The sequence below is a fragment of the Aulonocara sp. 'chitande type north' Nkhata Bay genome, linkage group LG10, assembly GCF_057382095.1.
Source record: "Aulonocara sp. 'chitande type north' Nkhata Bay isolate Kocher_YH1m ecotype deep benthic linkage group LG10, A_spYH_male_GT1.1, whole genome shotgun sequence".
NCBI classification, from domain to species: Eukaryota; Metazoa; Chordata; class Actinopteri; order Cichliformes; family Cichlidae; genus Aulonocara; species Aulonocara sp. 'chitande type north' Nkhata Bay.
Window position 1 is genome coordinate 34,229,971 of NC_141353.1, and position 14,294 is coordinate 34,244,264.

General features: G+C 39.8%; 1 protein-coding gene across 3 annotated transcripts in view; it reads right to left on the minus strand.

Annotated features, from left to right (window-relative positions):
* Positions 1-14,294, minus strand: part of LOC147321268 (roundabout homolog 1-like) — a 107,379-nt gene that overhangs the window by 62,894 nt on the left and 30,191 nt on the right. For all 3 annotated transcript variants that reach the window (XM_086309624.1, XM_086309625.1, XM_086309626.1), the window contains one exon: positions 9,841-10,167. In XM_086309624.1, the coding sequence (XP_086165750.1) occupies positions 9,841-10,167 (327 nt within the window). The remainder of the gene's footprint in view (positions 1-9,840; positions 10,168-14,294) is intronic.

Consider the following 14,294-nt stretch of genomic DNA (forward strand, 5'->3'; position numbering starts at 1 on the left):
AAGTATAAATAATATCAAAAACTCAAAAACCCTGGGTCGACGACCCAGGCATCCTAACACACACATGCATACAGTTTGTACAGTAGTAGGTATGGCAATTTTACAATGGAGGACACATTAACGGTCATCAAAGCTTCTCAGCAAACAGCAGCTCCTTCGCAAACATGTCGGCAAGTATTCCCTCAGGAGCGAGGTAACGATGCTCCAGAAGGAGGAGAAGCAGGAAGAAAATGGCAGAAAATAGGGGATGCAGAACTGACAGCCAGGCAGACACAAGAATGTGGTGCCTTGGAACTGTTCATCTCATTATTCCCCTTTCCAGGGAGAACCCACCACACCCCTACAACCCCCCTACATGCACCCACTCTCACTCTTTTTTCCCCCCATTTTTGCTGCATGTTATAAATTACCACATCTGCAGCCTATTAGAGAAGATACCCGAATCGTTGGTTGTGGTAGGTAAGCAGTAGGAACAACACTGCATACACAGTCAATTACACTGCTGCTGCACTAGAAACTGCTCACATCTCTGATTCCAAGTGTCTCTCAGTGCTTTTATGTAGTGTGAGTTCTGTGAAAATACTCAGCTGAGATATTCTCAGTTTCTCGTATTATTTCTCCATTAGTGTTGTCTGATTAAATGTGCTTGTTACTCCAAAAAGTGACAGCATTACACCTTATGTTACTTAAAAATGTTCCTTTGCTGAACAAAGTAGTTTTTTACACTACTTGTTGCATTACTTTTGTATTACCCAGCAACATGCACTCACTGCCAGATAATAACCTGTAAAATCTGTAAAATTTAAACTTTACAAATCAAGTATTACTGATTGTACATTAAAGAGGTAAGTATATTGTCTTTCCACATACTTGGTACGGGTTTATGTCTTAGCAGCAGTGGCTAGTTTGCACTTTAACATCACATTCTTATCCTTTTCAATAAAACTGAAATTCCAATCACATAAGTTCATTTTTCCCACTTGTGTAAATATGTTCCCCAGCACACTTTTGCCATTCCTCTACACAATCTCAAGTTGGGTGATCCCAGCACAAAGCCACAGGAGATGGGTGTGTTGATTTTTTTTTTTATATGTAACTATGTTAATATATTAGTACAATACTGCATTACATGACTATTACAGTGTTCAACAAAAATGTAATGGGATCATGGTAACACTCTAATTTGAATTACCTTGAAGTCAACACTGATCATCGGCCTCATTATAGCACATTTGTTTATAGTGTGCTTCAGTAATGATGTTTAAAATATAACATTTGTTCAGTATTTGTTTCAAACTATATGTAATTTACTTTATAGTAAGACCAGCCCAGTTTACTGTGGCGAAAGTGATATTTATTTTCATCACCTAAATAAATAACTGCAAATGTATTTAGCCAATTCTGATTTTATGAATTTACCAAACCTATATTCAGAATCTTGTATCTTGGCAACAGGGACCTAAGAAAATAATTACATAATTAATATAATATTCAGAAATGGTATAAACTAGCTTAATCATCTTAAATCACTGTTTGTGTCATGGTCCCTGTGCCCCGCTGGTCAATCCTCTATTGGGCAATATGTTTGTGGTTTGTTTGCTCTCTCGCCCTCTCTCTCTCACTCTCTCTCTCTCTCTCGCCACGGCGATGCTCACTGCGGGCTCCCGCTGCTGGCCCACACACCTGCTCATCACCACACCGGCCGCTGATCCCAGCTGATTACTGCACTACTTAGATGGCGAGTCTGCACTAGTCTTCGCTGGATCGTTGAGCTATCAGTGTCAGTTAGACTTGTGTTTCGGCTAACCTTCACCTTGAGAATTTCTTATTATTATCCTGCTAACCCGACGTTTTTTGTGTAGATCGTTTTTGGAACCCGATGCGGAGAGGAGTGATTGAAGGGGGAACTTTTTGTACAGAAAGTGTGGAACACCCTTCTCCCAACCCTGTTTCCCACGGACCCTGGCGACCCGGACCCGTTTCCCCTGCACGTTGTATATAGCCACTTGGTGTATGTGTTCACTGTAAATAAACGCACTGTCCTTCGCTTAAAGGAAAACCCTGGCCTGCGCCTGAGTCTCTTTCGGAACCCCTAACAGTTTGATTGTGCAAAAACTAATTAATGTTTCCTATTTCAGATGAGCAATGATGGCTATAATACCAGAGAAGCTACGTGCCAATCTATACATCTAAAAACCACAAACCAGGTGAGAAATTTGGGTGTAGTGATGGATGCAGACCTAAACTTAGAAAAACACATTAAGACAATAACAAAGTCAGCTTACTATCACCTCAAGAATATATCAAGGATAAAAGATCTGATGTCTCAACAGGACCTGGAAAAACTAGTCCATGCATTCATCTTTAGTAGGCTTGATTACTGTAACAGCATCTTTACAGGTCTACCTAAAAAATCAGTCAGACAACTACAGCTCATTCAGAACTCTGCTGCTCGAGTCCTCACTAAGACCAAAAAAGTGGACCACATCAGTCCAGCTCTGAGGTCCTTACACTGGCTGCCTGTCCGTCAGAGGATAGACTTTAAAGTTCTGATGCTGGCCTATAAAGCTCTGAATGGTTTAGGACCAAAATACATCAATGACCTCCTGACCCAGTATGAACCATCCAGATCCCTCAGGTCATCTGGATCCGGTCTTTTATCAGTTCCCAGAGTCAGAACCAGACACGGAGAAGCTGCATTCAGCTTTTATGCTCCTTATATCTGGAACAAACTCCCAGAAAGCCTCAGATCAGCTGAAACACTCAGTTTATTTAAATCCAGGTTGAAGACTCACCTGTTCTCAGCTGCATTTGAATAAAGCACCAAATCCACACTTTAAGCTTAAATTTCAAAACTTACATTTAACTACTGATTTTATCTACTGTTCTGATTTTATCTGTTTTGATTTTATATACTGTTTTGTTTGTTTGTTTGTTTGTTTGTTTGTTAATTAGTTAGTTAGGTTATTTGCTTGTTTTAATCAATTTTAAATCATGCTTTTTATTTGTTCTTGTTTCTAATGTCTCTGTAAAGCACTTTGAATCACCTTGTTGTTGAATTGTGCTATACAAATAAACTTGCCTTGCCTTGCCTTGCCTTTGAAGCAAAAGCTAAGCGTTTTACTCTAATGGCATCCCAATTTTACTTTGTTAAGCAAAACGCGAACGGCACTGAAAGGATCTGTTTTTCTAAACTGTATCGCTTCAAAGACGGTTAATAACAAACAATAAACGCTGAGATGAATTTTCCAGCAATTTGGCTGTCTGGTATTTATTCACAACATATAAGATTTGATTATGTTTGACAGGAATAAAATAAAAATGCCCGCCTCTAGTAGATCGCATTAGAATTTTGATGTGCTTAATGATAGTCCAAAAAGTTGGCATTTAATTCACAAACACTAACAAACAATCATCAAACCACAATTACGCAGCCTGCCATCTGGGAGAGTGTTCATTTTTCATTTTAATGGCCTGAAGGGACTGTCAGAGTTGTGCATAGAGTTATTTCTTTATTTATTTCAACACAACAACACCCAACTTTCAGCAGCTGATACGATGAGACACAAAGTGAAAAAAAGGCAAAACGTTTGGCACCTGAGGGTGTTAGCATTAACCCCGAGCACACATAAGACTGGTGGGTGCTGGTGACTGTGGTGTGACAGATAGAGGATGGATAATGCTAATATCTTAGCAAGTGCACAGACATCACTCTTCTGTTGGTGACAGCGGGATTACTACGACACGCTGCAAGCACTTAATATTTTCACAGTGACAGTTTCACAAGCAAAATGGCACAGCAGACGCATCATAATTTATGTCCGTAAATGGTTTGTCAGAAGTTTTTACTTGATGATGGGGTTTTTGTTGTTAATTGATTCACTTATTAGATGCACTGCTACAGTTAAGCATGTTAATGCTGCTTCTTGTGCAAAGTTACAAATCAGCAAAGAGGTGAGCATAAAAGGCATATGACATCAGAGCAACCTGACACAACGAGCGCATGGTTTTATTGGAAATAGATAAAATCAGGTTGTATTACTGCTCTAAGGATGCAACAAAATCCAACCACCAAGAAAGTTCTTTGTTTAGAGCGTGAAAGACGAGGGGAGGATTTATTGTCAGGGGAAATGGGACAAGCCAAACAGTATCTAACAGGCAACAATTAGAGCAGAATACATTAATTAAATGCAAAATGCTGCCTAGCATGATTTAATGGGCGGAGAAGAAATGAAGAGATGCAAGGCAAACGAGGGAGAGATGCGCTAATATATATTTTATGCCACTCATATATGGGCACACAGAAGCAAACTCTACACAAAAATCATTCAAAAATCATACCATGACTACAATACACAATATGCCACGTAAAACTGGGTTCCTACAGTGAACCTAAATGACATATGTGTGATCATATATAAAAGTAGATTCATCAGTTTTGTTTTTTCTTTCTGCTGGTTTAAACACACACACATGCATACACAGAGACACACACACATACACACAATATTCTTTTGTTTAGAGAAACTATATGGAAAGCAAGATGGTTGCAATTAATGTTGTCATTCAGTAATCACCCAGAGTGTAAAAATGTGAAGGTCAGTCTTTTCCTCTATCATGACGCTCCAACTGTTGTTTTCGGTTAGCATGCATACATATACAGCCCAATTCTCATAAAATATACACACAGACACAGACTAAGGGCTAGCTTTTGCGTCATGATTATATGGCCACACACCCAGGAGCCATATGGTCTTTGTCAGAGGCTCTTGAGTACTTTACTTCCCTTCTCCTTTCACCAAGCCTTTGCAAGCCAAACAAAGTCTTTCCCTACGTCCTGACAGTCTGGTACAAACTTGGCTCTTGGAAAAGCTCAGCTGAGGGGAATAGAGCAACTAAAACTGTTTAGACAATACTTGAAGAGCACTCGCCCCCAGTCTCCAGACTGTAAACACAAGCCAGCTGTCCCTGGAGTGTGATACTTATTCACTGACTGATCTAACCATAGGCCAACAGGGAGGGAATAAGGGAGCGGAACACAGGATCAGGAACGAGAGGATAGCACAGCTTCCACAGACTGTCACAGGCAATTAGAAATAAATACTGATATGTGGCTCTGTGGCTGTGAATTGAAGACCATTTGCAACGTGTCGGTGGTTGTCTATAAAACAACATCGCTTCCCGTCCATATGGAGCGAAAATGACAGCGTTCCTGTGATATACCACTCTACTGCCACTTAAAGTCTCTTACTCCATTTATCCAGAGTGACTGGAGACAGGATGTTGTCAGCGGCAGTGACAGCCATCTGAACTAAAGAGACATCATTTAAGGGATAGGGGCAGTCAGAGGGGGACAAGCACTCTAAGAAGCCACCTCTCTGTCTTTGCTGCCTTGTGTATCTCCTGAACCTGCTCAGTTTTAGCACAAGATTTCAACCACAGAGAAAAGACATGGTCCCATCACAAGCTGCCAATCTGACAGGGTGACTGGGGTAAGCATATCTCATTGTCCATGTCAAAGAGAGTAATACAGTGGACATGTCTATTAATGTAACGCATTTGTGTAATTAGTACTTCATATGGCTTCCACTGACTTCCCAGCTACAACTCTCTAGAGTGTAGCCACAAGCCAACAGTGGCTCAGAAATATTTTCTGTGGCCCAGCAACCCTCCAATTCATCAGCAATTTATGTCACACTATAATAATTATCAGTGACTGAGACCAAAAGGATATTCTACTCAGTTTCAGCTTCTTTGGTATAACTGTCACAGTAGACTACACCTAGCTAATACCACCATTTGGGTCCCATTTATATTGAGCATTAAAGCAGATTTTCACATCCAGTATTACATTATAATATTATATTAGTGATACTATGCATACTTATTACATATTTACTACAGTTTTCCATAGTCTGTCTTTCTAACAAAAATAGAGTACATTACAATATTGAGTGTGTCCTATCAGTAGGTGTTAATTAATATATTAATATAAAAAATAACAAGATAAAATATTAACAATAATAGATCAAAAATAGTTTCTTGAGTTACAGCATACTGAAAAAAAGGGTTATGAAATGCTCCCTAATTTCAGCTCGTAAGCTTCCTGTAAACTGTCAAGTTATGACAAGTGGTATGCTTCAATATAGACTCATGAAGTCAAAATAACAGGGTTGCAACATCTGCTGGTGAGCAGGGGACACATGGTTCTGTAGAGCACATCTGTTAATAGTATGAATAATGTATTAGTTCATATACCAATAAATTGTATATACAAACAGAGAAATCTTGTGGGACGCTCTAATTGCATGACGAGTCTCGGTTCTGTATGGATGTCTTTCCCTGTGGCTCATTACTTCATCACTGCAGTGTTGCTGCTTAACCTTCAGCCCTGCAATGAGCCTCACTTTCCTCTAGCAAATGACAATGTCCAATTTCATTAAGAATAACATTTATTTTTCTCTCTTACTGAACCTAAAACTGTTATACTACCCAATAACCTTTGGAGTACACAAGCTGTGACTTTGCCTTCACCTCAATAAAGCTCTCCATGATTGAATCAAGTGGCTGAGGTCAACAGGACATATGTTCATTTCCCAGGGTCCACTAGGGTCCCTGCGGGCACAAAAAAGTATGCTGAGTGTCTTCAGTGACATTTATTGGATACGAACTAAGTTAGATTTTTTCCCCTTTTTTCTAATTTCATCTCTTTCACTTTTAGAGAGGATTCCTCTACACAGTGCGTGCACGAGAGTGTGTATGCCTGTGCTCATGCATGTGCGGATGTTGTGCATGCTTACAAAGTATTTCAACCCTGTGGTCATGCTTCAGGCACCAGCACATAGTACATCTGTCACTGTCTCTACAACTTCACCTCAATTTTCTGCAAACAAGTTCCACTTCTGTGCCTTGAAGGACAGATACTTCTTCCTCCGTGTCTTCTGTTCCAGTCTGTCTCTGTCACTCCTTTCCTGCTCCCATCACTTTACATCTGTCAGCCTCCAACAGCCTTTTGTCAGCCGTCTCAAAGCTTTTCATCATCTTCCCCCGATGTTAGTTAAATTGTAACAGCAGCAGAAATGGTTTTAATACAGTAAATTCACTTGGAATTGAGTTGAGGTTTTAGTAAGTTATTATTTCCCACTGTAGCGCTCACATTTTCTTTGTCGCTAAGAGATGAAAAAAGCTAAATCTCTCTGTGGGATTCTTGTCCGTGTACTCCAGCAATCTCCAATCACAGTACAAAAACATGTTCAAAAAACATATATTATATAAAGTGGCAGCATAACAATGACAGCCATCTTAATTGACTATGACCTCTTTAATGATTTTGGGGGACATTAGTAAAAAAGAATATTATATTATATGTTATAGCAAATAACTATTGTCATGTGTTCATAAAGAAAAACCTCATTTGACCTGAGTTAATTTTTGATGCAAAGTGCATGCCATCATGTGATTGCCCATCAAGTCCTCCCAGGTGTGGGACATATATATGGCAACCTGTAAATGCTTAAATAAATATGCTGCAACCTCATTTGCATATTGTGTTGTATGCATGAATCCATGCTGTACTGATGCCTTTCACCACCTGCTTCATTCTTCCAGCTAATGTGTTTATTCTCAATAGGTTTTCTTTTATTATATCTTTTTTTTTTCTTTTTAACCAGCACAGTTTGTGTCTCACTACACAGACTGCAGATAGCAAACACAATGCACAGTGGTGTGAACGTTTACTGTATCTAACTATAATTTTGTGTGTGCACTTGCTCTGTTAGCAGGGTAAGGACATTTCTGCAGATGCTAGTGAATGAACCCCATTGTCTTTTTTTTTTTTAATGAAAGACCTTGTTTATTTAAACTATACAATGTTAAACCACTTCCTGCACATATTACAGCATCCAGGCAGTAAAGGTGCCTGTCACCTGACCTACCACCCACAGAAAACATTTAGCCCCCTGATAAACAAAGAAAAATGATAAAGGATGCCCTCAGTGGCCAAGCAGATAAAAGCCTTTATCAAGCAAGACTGAGAAAACATTTTTCTTACAAACTACGACACGTGACCATCGTAGTTGCTGAGCACTTACACGGTGTTGCGGGCTTCAAATTCAAACATTTGATGTTGAAACTGTGCATATAGTATTTTAATTAAATACAGCATTGAAAAAAATTTCCAATCACTGTATTTCATTTTTAACTGCATCTCGCAGAGCACCGCAACTTTTTAGAAACAGCTGCATTTTAAAGAGAAACTGTAACACATCCACTGCCACCTTTTTGAAAGCATCTCCTTCAAACAAAGCAACCCTACACCATTACTATTACCCTAAAGAAGCTGAACAAATTACTTCACACACTTTTGACAGAGTAAGGTCAGTCCCCTTTTTAACACTCCCCAGCTCCTCACCTCTCTCTTCTAAACACCTTAACTCAGCAGCATTTGCCAGAGGGCATTTTGTTTTACCATGTAGCCCCAGGGTGACCCATGAATCCGTGTGACCTCTGAAGGATAAAGCCGGGAGACATAATTCATCCAGGCAGCTTCAACAAGTCCTCTCTGTGTTCTCCCTCGACCTTAAAACCTGGCAGTAAATTTAGTGAACTACAAGTAATAAACTCTCTCCCTGGAGGGCTGAGCTTCTCAAGGTAGGAGCGCTGATCTAGCACTACCATGATAGCATTTGACCAACTCTTTCATTATAATTCAAAAGGTGAACCAGATACTGGAGGGGCATTATTATTCGAAAACCTTGATGTCTGCCCATGAGATTGAGTCTGGGTAGCGCACTGCAAAGCTGACGCAGCTGAGCAGAACTGGGGATTGACAGTAAAAGATGGGGAGCTCTGAAGTGTGTGAGGGCACGGTCGTGGTTATTAACCCTTGTCACCAGCACTTTCTGGCCATTATTTACTCCTGTTTCATTCACACTAATCCTGGCATTTCTTACAAAAAATGCCTAAAAGACTGTCGGTGTATGTGCACACCCTGTTCTGACGCTCGCAAGTCCTGACCTTTTGCTCTTTGGCCTCTTCTACTTCAGATGGTCCATTCCAACAGTCAAGATAACACATAAACACACACGTATGATTGGTTGCATGCAAGCAGATGGAGTCCTGCCTGTGACATAGTGCAGTAAAGGGACTGTTTAACTGGCAATTCCCCATGCTGGCTGTTTTCAGAGCCATGATTCAGCAAGTTGAGGTTGTCACCTGTTGGGAATACACAGCTGACACCTGTCTGAATTTCCTTTATGGTCTCTCAACAACAAGCTAGTTAGGAATGAAAGTTACAAAATAAAAAGAAGATTGGAACTGCATGATGCTTTTCATGTATAATCAGATGCATGAAAGTGGTTAAGTTGGAAGGTGCCAAAAAAAAAACCCCCAAAACTTAAATAAACACTCATTTTAGTACAAATAATTGAATAACTTTAGTCATGTAGATTATCGTAAGGTTATATGGAGGAAATAGTGAGCAAATGAGAAGAAGCTACTTGCTTTCTTTTAAAGTAGATATTAAATTTGCTGCTATCACCGTCTTTGGAAAATTTAATTAAAATGTTTATAAAAGCTTAGGTGATTAAAATCTGGCCGTGTGGGTAATGGACCTGGGTATTAGATGGAACTTTTGAATTCTTGATCAAACACTTACAGATATGAGACATACTTTGGTGTTGTTTGACTGCTTCCACTGATCCTGTTTGTAAGATGCAGTGTCTGATATATAAAACCCTCCTGGTGTTTTGCATCTTTTTTCTTTAATGGCATTGCCAAGACACCAACAACAAAAAAAAACTCAACAAAAAAAAAAACACACACATGTTAAAAGGAACTTACTGGCTACTTCCAGAGAAGCATTGTGACTGATCGCCTGGCCCAGATAGTTTCGGGCCACACACACGTAGCTGCCATCGTCTGGCTTGCTCCGTCGTCCATGGACGATACGCAGGAAGAAGAGGGACCCACTGGGAAGCAGCATACGGTGGGAACGGGGATTTTCCCGATCCGTCTCAACACGCTCCCCATCTTTGTACCATTCCACCGTAGGCGGCGGACGGCCCTCTGCCTTACAGTTGAGAGTGGCTGGCTCCCCTTTGGACACAATGAGGTCAGAAGGGTGTTCCACAATGCGGGGAGGGAAGTCTTCCTGGCGAAGACGAGACCCTAGAGATGAAGAATGGCACAAGATTTCAGGCATAGCATTTATTAGAAATTAAGCTACAGATACATGTTAGCCGAACACAAAAACACCCCAACAACGAGCCACAGTGAAATATAACAGATAATCCTTCCACTCAATAAAGAGTGGTGGTAATCAAAACAGCAGCAGTTCTAAAGGAATTAGACATGGCACATTATTATTGATGTGTAAGTGCCTTCATTAAGCAATAATCCAGTCTGACAGTGTAATTACCACACGAACACATCCCCTCTCATACTACACATCCCTCCCCATAATATGTTTTGTTCTTGTTTAGTAGTTTGGAACCCCACGAGGCAGTGTAAATTAAAAAGAAAAGAAAAAGATGATGACACGCAAAATCCTCAGGAAGTAATATCTTTGAAAGCATGTCTAGCCTTCAAATGTGTATTTATAAGACGTAAGTATTCACAGCTTTTAAGAAAATCTTTTAAGCTGAACTATAATAGGATTACGGCATTATCTGTGGTTCCACTGAACACTGGGATGTAGATTTTTGCGTTTATTGTGCTAGTTTAAATATTTAGCCTATTTAACTGTAGTAAGACTGCACTTCAGTTAAAACTGAAACGAGTGGCAGAAAGATCTCCAATAAGTATACTTTATAAATGACCCAGGGAATTTATAGTTTCCAAAATATTTTCGTGTTACTTCTATGGAGCTTCTGTGGTATTTTTTGCAGCTGCCTGTTCTGAATGCCTGTCCTCAGGATAAACCATCACTTTCTCCCCAACCTATTCAGTTGCATATATATTTTTACACACATTTATTTATGATACGTGTTTACAGCTGAAGCCAATTTCGCCATCACCTCAGAAATTGTTAACCAAACCAAGATGAAATGAGAAATCTGCAGCCACACCTACACAAAACGCCCACAAAACCACCTCTAATCCATGAAATACTGTGGAGATGTCAGTCATACTGGTCTTTAAAAGAAACCATGCAAGAATGAATCCCAGTGAAGCAGAGGACAAAGAAAAACCTCCCTAATGAGAGAGCCAGGTACACAACTCCAATGCCTCTGTACATCTTACATTCTATTCATCTCTTTCCAACCCCCATCACACTGAAGCACACACACTAGCACACTACCAACAGCTCTGCAAACAGACCATTACTCATTTTCTGTCCTCCGTCCCTCCTGTATTTTCTGAATCTTGGGTGGATTCTGCAAGACTGCCACAGGTGTTATTGTTTTCCAGAATTAGTTTAGATTACCTGTAACCCTAACACAAAATGCACAACTAGGTGTGTGCAAAGGCGGTAGCATCACGCAATAGAAGAGGGAGGACATAAATGGCCATTTTGCAACTACTGTTTACCCGTTCTATGACTGTGGAAACACTTCTGTTCTTTCCTGCTGTTTCTAACAGTACTTTATACAGCCTTCAGTCGGTCTTGCATTAATGTACCAATGGCCCTGTAAAGCTGATAATCACACTGTGCCAGAGAGTGATGAGCTCCTACACTCCCGCTGCAAGCAATAAATCCCACACAGACAAGTGTTTACTCAGATAGATAACACCTTGTGAAATGGGTGAGAATGTGATCTACTGGGTAGTGTGGTGCAGTTCTGGTGTTTGTATAAAACTGAATTTTCTCAGGAAGAAAAGAAAATAGTACATAGAATAAACCCCCTACCACACAGTACACAAACTGATAAGAACAAAAAAGTGAGGATTGTGCAGGCTTATCATTAAAACTGAAAGATATGCTGGAATTTGTATGTTTTGCATCCACAATACTCCATAATTCATGGACAGTAGCCGATTGACTAAATGGATGAAGACAGCTGAGATAAGTCCTCCCACTCCATGAATTTTACATTTTTTTATTACCTTTCACCAAATTATTTCCTCTGTCTACTGGTCATTTTTTTCTGTCAAATGATTGATCTAACTAATACGTGTTAATGAACGCAAAATTTAGCAAAAGTTGATTTCTACATAAAACAGATAATTACACATGTAAAGGAAAAAATTATCCTCAGAATCAAGCAGGAGCTCCACAGCAGTTTCTTATTTAACAAGGACACCTTGGCATGGCGGAAAAGTAGCCTGAAGGCATGTAGCAATGATACAAATCTGTTTAAACAGATGCCTGAAAATGAATGCGCTGAATTTTTAAGCATGGAGCACGATTTTGGCCATCTGAGTGGGCTTTTACTGCAAGCTGGCAATCATATGGAGAGATACAGAGGGAGACATTGCTCAAAATGCAGTCTTAAAACTATTGCTTCTGTGTCTGAAAATGATGTATCGCTTTCAGTATCTTTTAAAAAAGCTCCTGTTGTCCTAAACAGATCAGTGCACGCAACACAGAGCTAAAGTCCAGTTATCTCTTGGAAAAGGTATAACAGACAGCCAATAGCTAAGTCACGCTAGAATGACAATAGTACAGCAACACTCTTTGCAACTAGGAAATATTGGTGGTTTTTCAGTGATTGCACTCAGTGACAAATTATAAGTAGCTGCAGTGGTCAAGCCTCCAGGCAATCACTTTCAATTGCAAGGTGACTGCACAGGTCGTCTGGTGGGAGGCAACTCATCTCCAGAAAGTTGTTTTTGGACTCAGGCTAACTGCGATCAGATTGTCAAAGGTTTACAAATAACAGCCGTCTAATTTTTAAATGCATACAGATGCAGACAAGATGTTGCAATCAACTTGAGTCAGTCTGAACTTATGAGTAAAACTTGTCTGTGACATGTCTCTTTGCAGTATGGGGCTCAACCTGTTGTCAACTGGTTGTATTCTGGTTACCTACTGTCATTTTGCAGTTAAATCGCCATCCTGCAGCACCAAAGGCACTTTGAAGATGGCACTAATTGCAAGTGGCCTAGTCTAACAACTATTTCAGAGACAAGGAGATTGCAGGTTCACTGCATACAATTGCAGTAACTCACTAATGTGCTGTGATCTTCGACTACTGTTTTCCCTAGTACGACTGTAGCACAAACTGGAAGCCTTGAAACACTGACTGTAGACTGACTGAGTCTAAATGATCAGAGGGCTTTCACAAGGTTCACAGTACAGTCACATGCAATCAATAGTGATCAAATTAGAATCAACTGGAAAATTTTCCCCACCAAGGGACCATTTGGAACCACTGTACAAGTTACAAAACCCATTTAACTATCCTTTTTTTTCTTTTGCAGCTGGGATTTCTGCCTACAAAATGATGGTTACAATGTTGAAGCAATGCTAGTTAGTCTCCAACACTTGTGGTGTTTTGAGCAGTTGCTTGGTAATGATATATATGATACTACGTTTATATGTTGGCCATGACAATGTTAATATTGCATTGTTTATCGGTGGTAAAACATTTGTTGTTAATGTGAATTTCTGTTTCATGTAACCTTTGTGTGTGTGTGAAGATGGCCATTTTCACTTGTACTATCCCAAATAAACTGCATTTAATTGCCAGCTTGACCCCATTCAATCACAAACCCTCCATCTTATATATGAAGGAATATTAGGGCAACATTAAGAAAACAAAAACCTTTTTGAGAATAAAGTCAGAATTTCCAGATTAAAGTCGAAATTTCGCAGTAATATTGCTTTGTTTTTTTTAACGTGGTCCTAATAATCTGTCATATTTACACCTTTCCCACTAGTAAAATGTAAATGCTACGCCTTAACATTGAGAATGGTAAGCTGTAGCACTTACACCTTACCATTCTGAGCATCTTAGATGAGCATGTACATGTTAACATCTTAAGGTTTATTTATGCATTTTTACATACTGCGCCAAATCGCAAGAGTCCCCTCAAGGGGCTTTATATTGTAAGGTAAAGGACCAACAATAATACAATATAATAATTTAAAGCAGTGGTTGATGGAAGTAAGAAATGGATCTGATGTACTTGATTAAATGTAGGTGAATCAGTAAGCTTCTGAGGATTCATCCTCTGGACACCATTAACATTTGCACTTAAGATGTGCACTGAAATTGCTAGAGCTCCGGTGGGGGGGAGTAAATTGGGTAAGTAACTCTCCAGTAGCACAGCCTGTGAAGGTAGCAGCACGGAGCAGCATCTCTAATGCATCATTCTGATCCCACAATTGAAGCTGGAAACAATGCTGCTTG